Raw genomic sequence first — 17876 nt, forward strand, 5'->3', positions numbered from 1 at the left:
GGGCGGAAGTGATGTCACGTGTGATGCATGAGGAATTGTGAGGGGTGGAAGTGGTTATGAGAGTGGCCAGGATGGGGGTGGAAGTGACATCATCAATCAGCGTGGGGGTGGTAGCTGCATCAGCCGCATGGCTAATGGTGTTTCCGAGGCCAGGGGAATCTTCTGGAATGTTTGAGGAGCGCTGGTTATGAGGTGGGTGGATAAAAGTTTGTTGTACTTACAGTTTTTGATGTTTGAGATGGAGTTGAAATACTGTTTGTTGAGAGTATGGATTCTCCTGAGGATGTAGTACAGAGTGGGTCCTTTGCAATTCTGAGAGAGTGTGGCCCTCAGCTGAGGCAGGGCAGACTGTAGAGAGGTTAGGTGCCGGCGCATTGCTGCAAGCGTGGAGCGGAGGATCTTGAAGGAGAACTGTTGCTGCTGTTTTTGAACCTGTACTCTGTACTGTTTGTCCTGTTCGGGTCCGAACTCTGCTGGTTTAAAGGTGGTCTGGAGTCCGTGTGGGATGAGTTGGTTACGAAGGCATGCACTGAGGAAGCAAATGTGGCTGTGGTACCGAGTTTGTTTCACGACATGTTTGAAGAGCTTCAGGGCAGAGGAAATGACCTGGGAGTTGCAGTGGGAGAGGGCTCCCTGAGATTCTTGTAGAGAGGAGGAAAACTTCTTCAAGGCAGGCATCCTTGCAAGAGGATTCGCAGTAGGGTTAAAATCAACGAGGTAAAAACAATAACTGCAGATGCTGGAAACCAGATTCTGGATCAGTGGTGCTGGAAGAGTACAGCAATTCAGGCAGCATCCAATGGAGAATAGAACAATCTGTTCTCTGTTTTAATCTTAATTGTATTTCTCTTCACAGCTCATGGACATTCTAAAATTGCCAACAGTTTCTGTTTTAACTTTATTTATCATCCTTCTCAAGCTCTCACCGTCTCATCAAATAGACCTTCATTATCTTAGCAGTTTACATTTTATCCTTGTTCATTTACGGCGACTTAAGTGTTATTTATTTAGACCTCACAGTGCCAGGGACTGGGGTTCAATTCCAGCCTTGGACAACTGTGTGTGGAGTTTGCACGTTCTCCCTGTATCGGCATGCATTTCCTGTTTGTGCTCCAGTTTCTTCCCATAGTCCAACGATGTGTAGGTTGGGTGGATTGGCCATGCTAAATTGTCCATAGTGTCCAGGGATGTGTAGGTTAGGTGGGTTAGCCATGGGAAATGCAGTGTTACAGGGATAAGGTAGGGGGTTGGTCTGTATGCTCCTGGGAGGGTCGGTGTGGAATCGATGGGCTGAATTGCTTGCTGACACACTGGGGATTCTATGACTCATTACTTTAACCTTTATTTTCATTGTTTGAGATGAAGAGAGTAATGGTGGAGGGTTGTTTTTGGACTGGAGGCCTGTGACCAGCAGTGCTCCACAGGGATCAGTTCTGGGTCCCCTTTTGTTTGTTATTTAGATAAATGATTTGGATGAGAATGTAGAAGGCGTGGTTAGTACGTTTGCAGATTATACCAAAGTTGGTGGTATAGTAGACAGTGATGAAGGATTTCTAAGATTACAGAGGGATCATGATCAAATGGTTCAATGGACTGAAAAATAGCAGATGGAGTTCAATCTGGATAAGTGCCAAGTATTGCATTTTGCTACAACAAGCAAGGATAGGGCTTGTACAATTAATGGTATGGCCTTCCGTAGTGTTGTAGAACAGAAGGTCCACGGAGAGCAGGTACATAATTCTTTGAAGTTTGTGTCACATGGACGGGGTGTTTAAAAAGGCATTTGGCGTACTTGTCTTCATTGCTTTTTTTGAGTATAGGAGTTGGAAAGTCATGTTGAGGTTGTACAAGACATTACTAAGGCCTCTACTAAATACTGTGTCAAGTTCTGGTCACTCAGTTATAGGAAGGATGTTATCAAGTTAGAGAGGGTTCAGAAGAGATTTACCAGGATATCGCTGGATATGGAAGATTTGAGTTATAAAGAAAGGCTGGGACTTTTTTCACTGGAGCGTAAGAGATTGAGATACGACCTAATAAAACTCGATAAAGCAATGAGAGGTATAGATAGAATTGATGGTAATTGTCTTTTCCCTAGGATGGGGGATTTCAAGACTCGGGGACAAATTTTTAATGTGAGAGGAGAGAGATTTAAAAAAGACATGAGGGGCATTTTTTTTAAACAGGGTGTGTGAGGAACAAACCGCTGCTGTCCTCTGACAGCCCCAACAAGTTGGTTCGAATGTAGAATGAACTTCCTGAGGAAGTGGTCGATGTGGGTACAATTACAATATTTAAAAGACATTTGGATAAGTACACGAATAGGAAAGGTTTGGAGGGATATGGACCAGGAGCAGGCAGGTGGGACTAGTTTATTTTGGGATTATGTTTAGCATGGACTGGTTGGACCAAAGGTTCTGTTTCCATGTTCTATGACTATGGTAACACTATCAGAATATTCTCCAGTATATTTGACATTTTAAAATAATTTTTCCCTTGTTCCCAAATCAATTAATATATTCCCTCACATCTTACCTTCTTAGTTTGAAGAAGGAACGAGTTTACTTACTACTGGTCTCTTCATGAATACTGAGGGACCTGCCAATCATAGGGACTGGGAACAGGGGAGGCAATCAGCCCATTGTGCCTGCTTGACTGTTCCAGCTCATGGCTGAGCATATCTCTCCATATCCTTTAAAGTCATTAAGAGGGTCAGTTAGTTTAGTTAACAGGCCAGTTGGTTTGTGATGCAAAATGACGCCAATAGCACAGGTTCAATTCCCCCAGCAGCTGAGGATAACATGAAGGTCCTTCGCCTGAGTCCTCTGGGACTACGGCAACTTTACCTTTAGTGTCATTAGTCTCCAGATACCTGTAGGCTTCCGTCTTGAATCACTCAATGACTGAGCTTCCACAAACCTAAGAGGTAGAGAATTCCAGAGGATTGCCACTTTTTGTGAAGAAATTTCTCCTCATCTTAAATGTTCTGACCTTTATCCTAAGATTATGTACCCTGGTTCTAGAGTCAGCTGCCTGGAGAAATATCCTGTATCCACTCTTAAAAAGTCTGAAAATTTCAATGGGATCACACGTTCTTTGAAATTGTAGGTGATATAAATCCAGTTACCTTAATCTCTCCTCATAAGATAATCCTTCCAATGATAATTCTAGGAAACATCTTTTGTAACAAGTTTATCCTTCTTTGGATAAAGAGACCAAAACTGTACACAACACTCCAGGTGAGGTTGTGACTATGTACGACTACAGCAAGTTTTACTTTTCCTCTCAAATCACCTTGAAGTGAACACCAACATTACTGTTTGCCTTTTTAATTGCTTGTTGCACTTGCAAACAGGCTTTTAGTGATTCCTGGACAAGATCACCCTCACCCTCTTTGAATACCCATTCTTCCGAACCTCTCACCCTTTAGGAAATTTTCTGCCTTTATTGTTTTTTTAAACTAAAGCGCATAATTTCACACTTAGTTATGTTATATTCCTTCTGCCATGTTCTAGTCATTCATTTTGCCTGTCAACATTCTCTGAAGCTTCCTAGAACCTTCCCCTCAGTTTGCATTCCCAGATTTACATCATCGGTAAATTTAGGAATATTACAATTGGTCCCCACATCCAAATCATTTATGCAGGTTATGAACAGTTGTGAACTGGTACTGTCCTAATAGTAACAGCCTGTCATTCTGAGACTCCCTGTTTCTGCCTGTTAACCGATTCTCAATTCATACAAGTATTCAAAGTCGAATTCCATGCGCTTTTAATTTTATTTACTAACCTCCTGTGTGGGTCTAAGCTAGAACCATCAGAAAATTCCAATACACTACATCCATTGCTGCTCTCTGTTTGTTCTATGGTTTACATCCTCAAACATCAAGTTTGTCAAACATGATTTTTCTTTCACAAATCCATGTTGATTCTGCCCAATTTTTCCATTCTTTCCTAAATGTTAATTTAGCATATCCTTTATAACAAATTCTAATATTTTTCCTATTATGGATGCCAAGTAACACATCTGTAGTTCTCCACTCTTCCTCCCACCTTAAACAGTAAGGTTACATTTGCTACTTTTTAGCCTGGAGGAACATTTACACTATCTATAGAGGTATGAAAGATAACCACTATTCCATCCACTCTCTCTATTGTTATTATCTTTTACACTCTGAAAAGGAGCTCATTGGATCCAAGTGACTTTTTCAAGACTTTTTAAGCCAATTAAATAATGGAAAAATTGGAATTGCTGTTTTCTGCCCCAGCCAATGTTCCCTCTAAGCTTTATGGCTACTCTGAGGGTCTGCATATGTTGATCAGAGTGCGAACTCATAAACTGCTGCTTCTGGAGACTGCTGCTGTGCATGGTCCTCAAAGGTCCAGACATGGTGGCAAAAGCTAGACCGAACTAAAGTCCCTACTCCTAATCTATTCCCTAGCTACTGACTTTCTCTCTCAGGCAACAGTCTGAGATTAAGTTGTTCTGTTTGCAACCTTTCTGTCACATTTCACTCAGATGAGCTTCTGACCTCCTTTAATTGTGCTACCACTGCCCACCTATTTCCATATCCAGAAGGTTGTTCAATTTCATCCGTCTCAGCTCGTCTGCTACTGAAACACTCATCTTTTCCTTCATTACTTCTGAGCTCAACTAATACACTTTGGCTAGTCTCCCACATTCAGCCTTGCGTGAACTTGAGGTCATCCAAAACATTGCTGCCTGTGTCTTAACTTATACCAAGTTCTGTTCCCCTCTAATCTTTCCCCGTTGACCTATGTTGACTCTGATATGAGCAATATCATTATTTTAACATTTTTATCCTTGTTCAAATTTCTCAGTGGCCTTATCCCTTCTTATTGCTGTAAGCTCCTTCAATTCCACAATCCTGACATAACTATGGCATTATCCATCTGGTCTCTTGTACATTTCGAATTGTAATCATTCTGCCATTAGTGGCAACATTTCCCTAGATCTCAAGCACTAAAATACTCTCTCTATACCTCTTTACCTTTCTAGACCGTAAGACCATAAGATATAGGAGCAGAATTAGGCCATTCAGCCCATTGAGTCTGCTCTGCAATTCGATCATGGCTGATATTTTTCTCAACCTCATTCTCATTCCTTCTCCACATAACACTTGATCACTTACTAATCAAGAACATATCTATCTCTGACTTAAACACACTCAATGACTTCACCTCCACAGCCTTCTGTGGTAATTAGTTCCACAGATTCACCGCCCTCTAGCTGAAGAAATTTCTCCTCACCTCAGTTCTGAAAAATCATCCCTTCCCTCTGAGGCTGTGCCCTCGGGTCCTGGTCTCTCCTACTTATGGAAATATTTTTTGCATATCCACTCCATTTCTCCTTCACTTTTCTCCTTTTAAGATAATGCTTAAAATAAGCCTCTTTGATCAGGCTTATGGTCATCCAACCAAATATCTCCTTGTGTAGCTCTGTGTCGTTTTTGTTTTCTAAAGTTTCTGTTAAGCTCATGGGGTGTTTTATGCTAAAAATCATAAAGTTATTGTTGTAAATTTGGGAATTAAAATATGGAGGAACATCATTCTAATGGTCAAAACAATTAACAAATTGCAAACTCATTCTATTTATTATCTGGATATCGTAAAACATTTAACTGTTAATGCAGTAGCTCAGGTTGAGGTTTAGGGTGTTGGTTTGCTCGCTGAGCTGTGGATTTGATATCCAGACGTTTCATTACCTGGCTAGGTAATATCATCAGTGGCGACCTCCAAGTGAAGCAAAGCTGTTGTCTCCTGCTTCCTATTTATATCTTTCTCCTGGATGGGGTTTCTGGAGATGTCATTTCCTGTTTGTTTTCTGAGGGGTTGATAGATGGCATCTAGATCTATGTGTTTGTTTATGGCATTGTGGTTGGAGTGCTAGGAATTGTCTGGCATGTCTTTGCTTAGCCTGTCCCAGGATAGATGTGTTGTCCCAGTCGAAATGGTGTTTTTTTTTCATCCGTGTGTAGGGCTACAAGGGTATCCTTAACTGTTAAGGATACGATGACATTACTTTATGTTAGACCTTTGATGTTGTAAACGTTTGGACATTTTTAAAATAGTCTAAATATGTTCTTGTTTAAAATTCATACTGTAAATGTCTAAATGCTTTAACCGATATTGGTTCTTATACTCCATCAATCTTGTGTATAACCTCTAGTCACTTTGCAGTACAATAAATAGACTTCCAGTTTTACAGTGCAAATAAGTGCGTTTGTAGAATGTCCACAACACCAAATATGCCTTTCCCACTTTGGGATGGAGTGACACCTTGATAAGTTTCTATCAATTAAAAAACTAAAATGTGTAGTTATTGATATTCACACCTAACACTGGAAATAGTATAAAATGTCTGTTGCTTTCACTTCAATCTCAAATGTGTTCTTTGTACTTACAGATAATGAAATGAAATTTACTATTACCATTAGTCCTGGAGAAGAATTGCCAAATAAAACAATCTACGTGATCAAACACAAAAATGTTACATTCAGTTGCTCGAGCACGTTTCAACAGAAGCAGAACATATCCTGGATCTTTGTTCATCCAGATTCAAGTCAGGAAGTTTTTACAAATGTTGAGGGAGCACATACGGAATTTACACTTTTTGATATAGGTTATGACAACCAGGGGAATTATACCTGCTCAAAAAACCTCAGTGATACCAAAGAAGTCCTTGTCTACTGTAAGTTATATTTACAATTGCTTTTTAGTATCTCTCTCAAATATTTTACTTATGATCAAAAAGCAACATTTCCAGATGTTATAGATTAGCACTAGTTAATGCAAGTGTAATTGTTTTAAATTTATCACTTTTGCTATTTCAAGCTGTTCCTTTCCATATCAGCAAGTACTTCATTAATATAATAAAAGATCCAACATGAAAATAAACAATGTATAACATTTTGACTTTGTTTAGAATTCTATTCTTATGTAGTATCACTGATACGTGTTAAGATTTGATCAGTTCCTGGACAAAAGACATCTCTTGAATCTTTGGCTTAAGTTACCGAGTGATGCCAACAATGACTCTGAACAAATGGTATGTGGGAATATGGAATTAGTGAAATATTATGTTCAGGTGGTCCCTAACATCCCACTTTCTTTTTACCCCCACAAAAACTTGGATCCCCTGAAGTAAACAATGGGGTTGTCAAGGCATTCAGCAGGTGTCTGAATAAGGGAATAAAGTGAACAAAAAGTAGGAAAAAGGAAGCCTATTCAAAACATTTTAAAAAGTGTGATGTATTTAATGCCATAAAATAAGCGGATGTGTCCTGTGAAATTAAGTGAGGATACATTATGGTCAATTTTTGCTAAAACTTAGATTGTATTCCTTTGAGTTAAGAAAGTTTAAGGGCGATTTAATCGAGATATTTATAATGATAGTGATTTGACGGTTTCACTATATTAATTCTAATTTCCATTGTTGGCATAATTTTACAGCACGGAAACAGAGCCTTTGGTCCAACCAGTCCATGCTGAACATAATCTCAAACTAAACTCCGACCTGGCTGCTCTTGGCCCATATCCCTCCAAACCTTTCCTATTCATGTACTTATTGTCTTTTAAACGTTGCAACTGTACCCACATCCACCTCTTCCTCAAAGTTCATTCCACACGCAAATCACTCAGTGTAAAAGAATTTGCCACTCATGTCTTTGTTGAATCTATATTTTCTCATGATCACTTTGGCACAAAATAATAAAGCACCTTTATCACATATACAAGTGCTGATCTGGAAAACGTGCCCTCAAAATTCTTTGTGTCAAGTGAAATTTTCAAAACTGAAGTTCATGAATTTTCATTGAATAACGATATTGAGTGTAATGCTGCCTCAAGACTGTTCATTGGCTGCAGTGACCTGAAAGGTCTCACAGACAACTTGGCCCCGATATGTTACTATGCTAAAAAGTTAAGAGGACAGATTAATCAAGAGATAATGATCAAAGGTGGAATTCTCTCTAAAACATCTCTCTGTCTCATCAAGCTTTAAGGTACTGCTTAAAAGCAATGTCTCCAACAAAGCTTTGATGTGGTTCTGTGTCAAATTTTATTTCAAAATTGTCCTCTGAAGGAGAGGTTTCATTGCCTTAAGGATGCAGTTTGAAATCAAGTAATTGTAAGTGATCCCATTGTTTCAAATATTGGGAGATCTGAGAAATAGCAAGTTTCCTTTTTTAAAAGAAGTCTCATAGTAGCCATTTTGATATCGTGCGCACTGACTTATTCGTGTTGCTGTTATGTAATAAATGATAAGAATATATTGTAATTTTAGGAATTAGGAGCAGGAGTATGCCCCTCTGTCTTTCTCCACCATTTAACTAGATCGTGGTTGATCTAGTTTTGATAATTGACTATGTCATTAGCAATCAAATCACCAACCAACTTAATTCAGTTTTTTTGAAGAACTGAAAACGAAGGATAAACTGCAGACATGAATGTAGAATTCAATCATGCCAAGCTCTTTCATAAAGTAGCTAAAGGGCTTAAGACCCTTGTAATTTTTATAGTTCTGTGCACAAATCAGTTCATGTAATTGAAGAAAATTAAAAATAAAGGATTCCAAAAATGGAAGAGAAATCATCCAAATATGAAATTCATCTGTTGAAAAAAAAATCCAGAGAGCAATTAATTTCTGTAGCTTTTGAACTCATTTTTCAGACCATGGGACTAAAAGCTTCTAGGGGAAGATGCAGTACTGTTGCGGCAAGCATGAGCCCTTTCCCATTCAACAAACTATGTATATGGTAATATAGGTATTATAAAGCAAAATCTGTTGTTAGTATACTTTGGCATTTAATGTTCATTTTTCAGATCCACCAAAGGGACTTCCAGTGTGTCATGCATCAATTTCAGAAGATAACGTTCAGCTGTTTTGTTCTTGGAATGAAGGATATCCCTATCCGACACTTGTTTGGTCAAATGAAAATCAGGAACTCGGACCTGATGGGCTAGCTGGGTCAAATGATACCACAGTACTAGAAATAAAAGGTTCAAATCTACGTGATGGTCAATTGTTTAAGTGTGTGGGTTATCACATTGCATACGAACAAAGGATGGAAAGGTCATGCTCATTGACATTGAGTAAGTAAAATTTGTTCAATATGCTATTTTTCCAACATACGCAGTGACCATCTTTTGCTGACATGATATTTACAGTAAATTGAACTGTAAAAATAATTTAAGGCAACAATAAATACTCATTTGCTGAGGTACTGTCTTTTACCATATATGGATATCAAACAAGCTTCATGCTTTATAGCAGATGACCTCATTAAAGTGGAAACTGAGTGGTTTACACACATGCTGGTAAGCAACTTAAAAGGCAAACCCTGGTTATAAAATATGTTTTCTATATTTGGATGAAATTAACTCCTTTGTATTTGATTGTAGGTGTAATCCAAAGAAAACCTTTTTAAAACTTTTTTTAAAAATCAGGTTTCTATTGTATTGAGCAGAGTTGAAGTTTACTCATAGAATCATAGAATTCTTACATTGTGGAAGCAGTCATTTCCCCTATCACGTCCATACCGACCCTCCGAAGAGCATTCCATACAGACCCCCTTACCTAACCCTGCATTTCCCATGCACGTCTTTGGACTATGGGAGGAAACTGAAGCACCTGGTGGAAACCCACACACTCTCAGACACAGAGAATCTGCAAACTCCCCACAGACAGTCTTCTGAGGCTGAAATCGAACCTGGGTCCTGGTGCTGTGAGGCAGCAGTGCTAACCGCTGAGCCAACATACCACCCACTGACATTCTCTGACATTATTTTCAAATTTGATGCCAAGGTTTGAATCCTTGTTGACTTTGGGTTTTTTTTAAAATAGAATGTTAATCTGTGTCTCTGGTTTATGGGGGAGAACTTGTACGAATAGGTGCCAGTTGAAGCACTGCTGTGGTAGCTCAGCGAGAAACTTAAAGCAACCATCGTTGCCTTGGAACTCAGACTGTTGAGTGTGAACACCCACTTTGGGAAGGCCTGATCTATGTTCCTGAAGTTAAAATTAATAACTTGTATTTTAAAGATTCATTTAATAGTTAGTAATATGGGTGATCTTGCAGTTCACATCACTTACACTGCTGTGTTTATTCTACACATTCACCCATTTTGGACAAATTACATTGAAGGACCTTCCATTACCATAAACATTGATTGCAACTTAGAACACAGTCGGTCATTGGCTCATTGAAACCACTGTTCAACACACGTTGAACACGAGGAATACTTTGAGGATTGTGAGCATGAAATAATTAATTTCTGTCAAAGTGTGCTGAGACTGCGAAATTCTTTTTGTCTCCCCCAGAGATGGAGGTGGGGTCGGTAAGGCAAAGGTTGATAGATTTCTGATCAACAAGGGAGTTAATGTTGCATCAGGGGTAGACAGGAACATGAAATTGAGACCACTGTCGGATCACCCATAATATTACTGAATGGGAGAGCAGGCTCGGGTCCAAGTGGCTGCCTCCTCCTAATTTGTGTGTTTGATTATCTGCTGTTAAGTATTTTACAGGATGCCCCAAGCAACAAAAATGACAGCCTCCTGAAACCAAGCTGCATTTAATTTTCAGCTTATTCAGCAAGAATCACATCCACATTGCATTCTTTGTCCACACTGATCAGTATTTTCTGCATTTATAATCGTAAGAAATTGTAATTGTATATAAGTGCAAAAAAAAGCTTTTAAGTTTGCCAATAGCAAATAATGGTAACAAAGTGTAGAGACTGATGGTTCCTGACCTGTTTTGGAGGATCACCTCAAAGGAAGGAATATTAAAATTTTGAACTTACATTACTTAAGTTTAGTTTCTAATATGTGAATTTCTTAAAATTGATCTAACTGTGACCAGATGCAATGACCATCAAGTATAGCAGGAAAAGGGCATTTGCACAGTATGCTTGCATTTGTGATAAGCAAATGTTTTTAAAAAATCATAAAATTTACATTAGGTGAATTTCAGTAAATGTTACTTGAGATTTTTGAATGACAAGTGTTTAATGTATTCATCTCATGGATATTTTCAGTTAATTACACATTTTTTTCCCCTTCCATGTTACCCAAGAAATGTTTTTTTTTCTCACTAGTTCTGATATTTATTCAATTGCAGTGTAAAATTAGCTTAGTACTTTAGTAAGCAAAACTACAATATCTATAGGATGTTGCATGAACCATAACTCTTGTTTGTTCCAGAGGCTCCACTTCCAGAGTCTCAACCTCTTGTAACTGGATATGTAGGGAAGAATACAACACTGACCTGTCACAGTAAGGAAGGAAATCCACCTCCCAAATTGACTTGGTGGAGAAATGATGAGGTGGAAATTCTCCCAAACAGTAAATACATAATCTCAGAAGAAGGTGTTGTTTCAAGCTTAACAATATTGATGCCCTCAAAAGAGGAGGATGAAGGAAGATACATTTGCAAGAGTGAGAATCCTCTGGGGATTAAAGAGGTCGAAATATGGGTCTCATTTAACAGTGAGTTAATTACTGTAACTATTAGACTAAAAGTAAACACTTTTTTGGCTCTTGTTATAAGTTTATATGCTACATGATTAATGAAATAGAATACTTTTCAAAATTCACTTGTTAAAACATCATTTTGTAGCAATTGACAATATTAACTTTGATCTTCCTCTACACAAACAGCTAAAGTCATTTCTGGATTAGTTGGGGGAATCACTATTTTTGTACTCCTAAGTGCTGCAACAATCTTTGGAGTTTTACTGTATAAAAACTGGAACAAGTTAATTACCAGTAAGTACTAAACATTTTTTTTATGTTCAGCAGCAATTATTCCTAAGTAGTTTGCTTAGGAATAATTATTCCAAAGATGTCACGAGGATTTCAATAAAATGTACTAGCTTGTGAAATTTTCATACCAGATCCAACTGAACTAAAGTTCGCAGTTTGACAATTTATAAATATTACTCTTTAAGGTTATTATGTTTAAGGAGACAATTCTGAACTTGTAGCATTAGAAATGCTTTTATGTTATCTAATTAAGTTTAGTTGTCTCCTGGCTTTTTATCTATTTCAGTAACTCCTCAGTCTTTTGTACTTTTACAGTGTAGTGCAAAAACCCACATTGTGTATTTGTTATTTCAGTTTTAGTTTTATATATATTACATTTATACGTTTAGGACGCTAATTTTAATTCAAACTTTGTACTTTTAAGGTGTGTTAAAGCCTCAGGCTAGTCTATCTCCCACTTATTACCATGTCCCTGTTTACAGTTGGACTTTATTTGTAAATCAGTAACTTCTGTTTTTCATAATCACTGTCTTACCTTCCATCCCCCAATCAATATGGAAGAATTATAATCCCATTGGAATTCTGTTTAGAGTTTTATGTGATAGTTTGTTTTGTGACTTATTTAATGTTTCATCAGAACAGAATGCCTGCAAACATAAATTAACTTGGCAATTTTCCCTCTTATACAATGACGTGTTTAGGAATAGTAATGCACTGTTGTGAATCAGGTGGATTACAGGAGGTTTTGACTAGATTTATCAACAGTTCCTACAACTGGGGATAAGAGCAGTTTATCACCTGTCTGTACCATCGAGATACTTGTTGAAAGTAAAGAATAAATCAAGTTTTGTCATTAGTCAGTTTGAAGACCAACACTAATGTTACAGGGAACATAGAACAGCCAACCAGGTTACTTAATTGTGTTTCCAGAAATGTAATTCAAGTTTTTAAAAATCATTCATGGGGTACGGGCATCACTTGTAAGGACAAAATTTATTGTCCGTTTTTAATTACGCTTGTGAAAATTGAGGTGAACTGCCTACTTGATGTGCTGCATTCGCTATGGTAGACCTGCTGTGCTGGTAGCAAACAAGTTCCAGGATTTAACCCAGTGACAGTGAAAGAATAGCACTTTGGTTCCAAGTAAAAATAGTGCATGACTTTGAGGGAAACTTTCAAGTACTGGTGCCGCCCTTGTCATACTAGATATATGGAGGTGGAGATTTGGAAGACACTAAGGAGCCTTAGTGAGTTGTTGCATTGTATCTGTTAGATGGTCCATGTTGCTGCCACTGCACATTTGTCATGGAGGATGTGAACGCTGAAGGTGTTATATTGATGCCAATCAAGCAGGCCTCTTTGTCCTAGATGGAGCCAAGCTTCTAGAGTGTTACCGGGCTGCACTCATCCAGTCAAGTGAAGAATATTCCATCATGCTTGATTGTGGACAGATTTTGAAGTTACTTACTGCAATTCTCAGCCTCTGAAGTGCTCTTATAGGCACATTATGTATATCACTTGACAATTCAATTTCTGTTCAAGGGGAATCTCCAGCAAGTTGATCGTGGGGAGTTCAGTGATACTACCATTGAATCTCATGGGGTGATTGGTGGATTCTGTCTTGTTGGTGATTACCTGGCACTTGTTTGGTCTGTATGTTACTTGACATTTATCAGCCCAAACCTAAAGGTTGTTCGCATCTTACTGCATTTGGACATTGACTACTTCAGTATTTGTGACGCAGTCGGTACTGAAGATTTTCATTAAATGCACATTATAATGAGCGAAGGTCATTGATGAAACAACTGAAGATGGCTAGACTTCAGAAATAACCCTGAAGAGCTCCTGCTGCATTATCCTGGGACTGAGATGATTGACCTCCAACCCACAAAAGTCATCCTTTCTGCCATTGGCTCCACAACAGTTTTGCTCGGTCTCCTTGATGCTATACATAGTCAAACACTATCTTGATGTCAAAAGCAGAGATTCTCACTTCCCTTTGAGTTCAGTTCTTCTGTTTGAACTAAGGCTGTAATGAGGTCAGGAACTAAGTGAGTCTGGTGGAACCTAAACTGAGTGCCAGTGAGTAGATTATTGTTGAGTAAATGTTGCTTGATAAGCTGAAGATCCCTGTGAGTGTTTCAGCCTTGGTTTTTGCACTGATATACTTGCCTCTCCCTCACCCCCTGCAACAAGCCTAGTTGAACAACTGTGTCCTTTAGGACTCTGCCATCTTGGCCAGTAGTTGTGCTATCACTCCCTGTTTGATGATGGACATTTAAATCCCCACCAGAATACATTGGTGCCCTTGCCATCCTCTGTCCTCCAAGTGATGGTCATATTGGAGAACAACTGACTCAACATCTGACTGACTGGTGTTAGTAGTGGTAATCAACAGTTGTTTTCTTCACCCATGCTTGATATGGTGTCATGAGATTTTGTGGAGTCCAGGGTCAAAGTTGAAATTTCCCGGCTAATTCCCTCCTGATTGTACACAATTGTTCCACCACCTCTGACATTCTCTGGAATGGCCATCATGATATCTGGAACATTGCATTTAAGGTGTAATTTCATCTGAATGTGTCCACCTGTTGCTTGACTAGCCTGTGGGACATTCCTCCCAATTTTCACAGTAGCCCCGTGATGTTAGTAAGGAGGACTTTGTAGCTTTTTCAGGTTTAGTTTCCAGTGATTTAGGGTTCCATTTCTGTTATTAGATTTTGAAGCATTAAACTGGGTGGCTCGCTAACCATTTCAGAGACCGTTTAAGCACCAACCACATTGCTGTGGTTCTAGTGACACGTGGGCCACACCAGATGAAGTTGGATGATTTTCCTCTCCTACAGGATATTAGCATAAGAATGTAAGACATATGAGCAGGAGTAAGCCATCTGGCCCCTCAAGCCTGCTCTGCCATTCAATAAGATCATGGCTGATTTTTTCTTGTGGACTCAGCTCCACTTAGCCGCCCACTCATCATGAACCTTAATTCCTTTACTGTTTGGAAAATCTATCTGCCTTTTCTTTAAACATTCAACAAGGGAGCCTCAACTGCTTCACTGGGCAGGGAATTTCACAGATTCACAACCCTTCAGGAGAAGAAGTTCCTTTTCGGTTCAATCCTAAATCTGGTCCTCGTTCTTTTGAGGCTATGCCCCCTAGTTCTAGTGTCCTTCTCATTGTCAGTTTACAATAATCAGTACTGATCACCATTGGATTAAGTCTTAACTCCAGATCTACTAATTCCATTCAGATCCCACCATCTGCCATGGTGGGTTGCAAACCCATGTCTAGGAGAAAGTGGTACCTATCCATCTTTCTTCCTACTTAACCCTATTCCACCACCACCTGCATCCATCTCTTGCCTTTCCAGCTACATTCCCCTCAGCCCCACCCCACCCCCCTTTTTATCTCTCAGCCCCCTTTCCCCTCCACTTTCCTGATGAAGGGCTCATGTCCGAAATATTGACTCTCCTGCTTCTACCACACTTTTTGACTCAAATCTATGTCCCCTGAAAGCATTCGCCTGTATCACTGGATTGCTAGCCACCATACCCTTAGTCTGTAAGAAATTTGCTTTCTTTTGAAAAGGTGTTTATTAACCTTATATAAACTGACACTTCTTTTTGGTACATTTTTTAACTATATTGTGAAGTACTGACATTTGGTTTAACAATGAAACATCACCACCGCTAAACATGAGTTTTATTTTCTCTTTATTTTTCAGGAAGACATTTTTGGTAAGTAATTTTTTTCTCTTTAAAAAAACATGTAAACTGACCAGGATTGAAATCTTTCCTATATGTAATTTTTTTTACAAAAAGAGTAATTGGAAATACCTTTTCAATCCTGGCTGGATAAAAGTGATTTTCTATTTTAATTTGATTTACATTCTGCAGTTACTTCATGCTAATTTCTAGATTTATAATGTTTTGAAATGGAAAGGATAATTTAGAGAGGATATTATGAATGAAAAAATAATAAGCCATAAGTTTTATCCGGCTTACACCAGCTGAACATGGAATCTTGAAGCAAACACCAACACAATTACCAGCCCAAACTGAGAACTCCATTCTCAGGATTTATATAAACAATAACCAGATCCAACTGAATTTGTTACAAGAAAAGTAAAGGGTTCCTGGTGTAATACCAGGAAGGTCAGCACACTGGCATCAGCTCCGGTAGCCCCCTCTAATATCAAATTTGTGGGAACCTTAAATTCCTGCTTGCTTATGCTGTTTAAAAATAAATTACTGGATAACTTAAAAGGTTAGTGTGAAAACAGAGCTTCACATTATCAAGACGAGAGTATATAATTTTTGGTCTCTGGAATCTTCATTTCAAATTTGCAGTGTTGTGAAGATGTGGGTGCACTCTATCTTTGAGAGTTAAAAGCTAGCAGAACTACCTGACAGCACCAAGCGTTCTGAATCAGGTAACAATCTAACACTTGGTCAAAACTAGATAAGTTGAGTTGCCTGGAAATGTCAAAACAGATTGAATTAGGCCAATCAGTTTAAATTATACCCTAAAAAAAAAACCAAACTCCAATCAAGTTTGAATTTAATATATTGACAATCTTAAAAGTAAACGACACAATCCGATGCTTTGAGGGTATAAGACCAGGGAAAAATTGAACAGTTGGGAGGAGAACTAGCAAGCCAATGACATCTGCAGATTGCCCGGAGAATAGCTGTCTTAAAGGTACCTTTATCAATCTGTGACCTGTGAAGCAGAAATCCCTAAGAAGAAGAAAAGAAGATTCAATATCTGGCTAGTTTTTGAAGTTTAATTTTGGTAAATCTTAATTGGGGGTTTTTCGGACTAGTATTATAGAAGGCAAGGTAAAAGGTTAGAGGAAGAAGTAGTAAATAGTTGTTAGTTAATTATTCTCTGTTATACCTTAAGAAAAAAATGGTTAATTTTTAATTTAAATAGTTCTTGGCCTCTTGAATTTTCACAGATAAATCTTTTCTGTGTTGCTGGTTTAGTTTAAACAGGAGGGTTTACCCTACGTCGTAACAGTAGACATAAATGTATATATATGACCAGTAAAAATACTTGGCGAAAGAATTGCTATATAACTGAGCAGCCAAGCACTATATTAAATTTATTACAGACATGGAGCAGCACTGCTGCCTCACAGCACCAGGGTACCAGGTTCCATTCCAGCCTCTGGTGACTGTCTGTGTGGAGTTTGCACATTCTCCCTGTGTCTGTGTGGGTTTCCTCCAGGTGCACGGTTTCCTCACACAGTCCAAAGATGTGCAGGTTAGGTGAATTGGCCATGCTAAATTGCCCATACTGTTTGGAGTGTTAGTCAGAGGGAAATAGATCTGAGGTGGGTTACTCTTCAGAGGGTTGGTGTGAATTTGTTGGGCTGAAGGGTTTGTTTTCATGCTGTAGGGAATCTAATCTAACCTAATAACTGATTTGGGAGGAACAACTGGCAATGGAAACATGTAATTGATGAAGGATATGGAAGAACCCGAAGGACAAATTACAGTCTTTTAATATAGTAATATAAAGCCATAGTTATTGCTTTAGATATACGTGTCAAGATATAATGTACAAGACCATTGAGGTTATGAGTTTATACAAGGCAATGCTGAAGCCAGATTGACATCACTGTGGTGTTTTTGGTACTTTATCACAGGCCTTTAAAGCCTGTATTCTCAAGAATGCACTGGAATGAGAAACTGCAGTTATGCTCCAGTAAGTGTCCTAGTTGAGGCCAAAACCAGTTTGCATTTAATGGTTAACTATCCAACCAAAAGAGATAGGAGAAAGTTTTGAAATAAATCTCTATACAAAGAGTTGTTGCATAATTGCCACTGGGAGAAGTTGAAGCAAAAAATTGTGTTATTTATTCCTTTCTTTGATGCAATGATTTGAAGCAGATGAAAATAATAAGGAAAGAGCTGGTTAGTGTAATTGGTTTATGGCTGTTTTGCAAGGTTTGTAGCTCAGGTTGAGGTTTAGGGTGTAGGTTTGCTCGCTGAGCTGTAGGTTTGATATCCAGACGTTTCATTACCTGGCTAGGTAATATCATCAGTGGTGACCTCCAAGCGCAGCGAAGCTGGTGTCTC

The 17876-nt window shown here is 38.6% G+C and overlaps 1 protein-coding gene across 1 annotated transcript in view; it reads left to right on the forward strand.

Moving 5' to 3' along the window:
• The window catches only part of vsig10 (V-set and immunoglobulin domain containing 10), a 40665-nt gene that overhangs the window by 6296 nt on the left and 16493 nt on the right, over nt 1–17876 (forward strand). Inside the window, exons 2-6 of the mRNA XM_043715864.1 lie at nt 6427–6711; nt 8844–9113; nt 11227–11511; nt 11683–11790; nt 15515–15527. Coding sequence (XP_043571799.1) covers nt 6427–6711; nt 8844–9113; nt 11227–11511; nt 11683–11790; nt 15515–15527 — 961 coding nt within the window. The remainder of the gene's footprint in view (nt 1–6426; nt 6712–8843; nt 9114–11226; nt 11512–11682; nt 11791–15514; nt 15528–17876) is intronic.

This window comes from Chiloscyllium plagiosum, chromosome 25 (assembly GCF_004010195.1).
Source record: "Chiloscyllium plagiosum isolate BGI_BamShark_2017 chromosome 25, ASM401019v2, whole genome shotgun sequence".
NCBI classification, from domain to species: Eukaryota; Metazoa; Chordata; class Chondrichthyes; order Orectolobiformes; family Hemiscylliidae; genus Chiloscyllium; species Chiloscyllium plagiosum.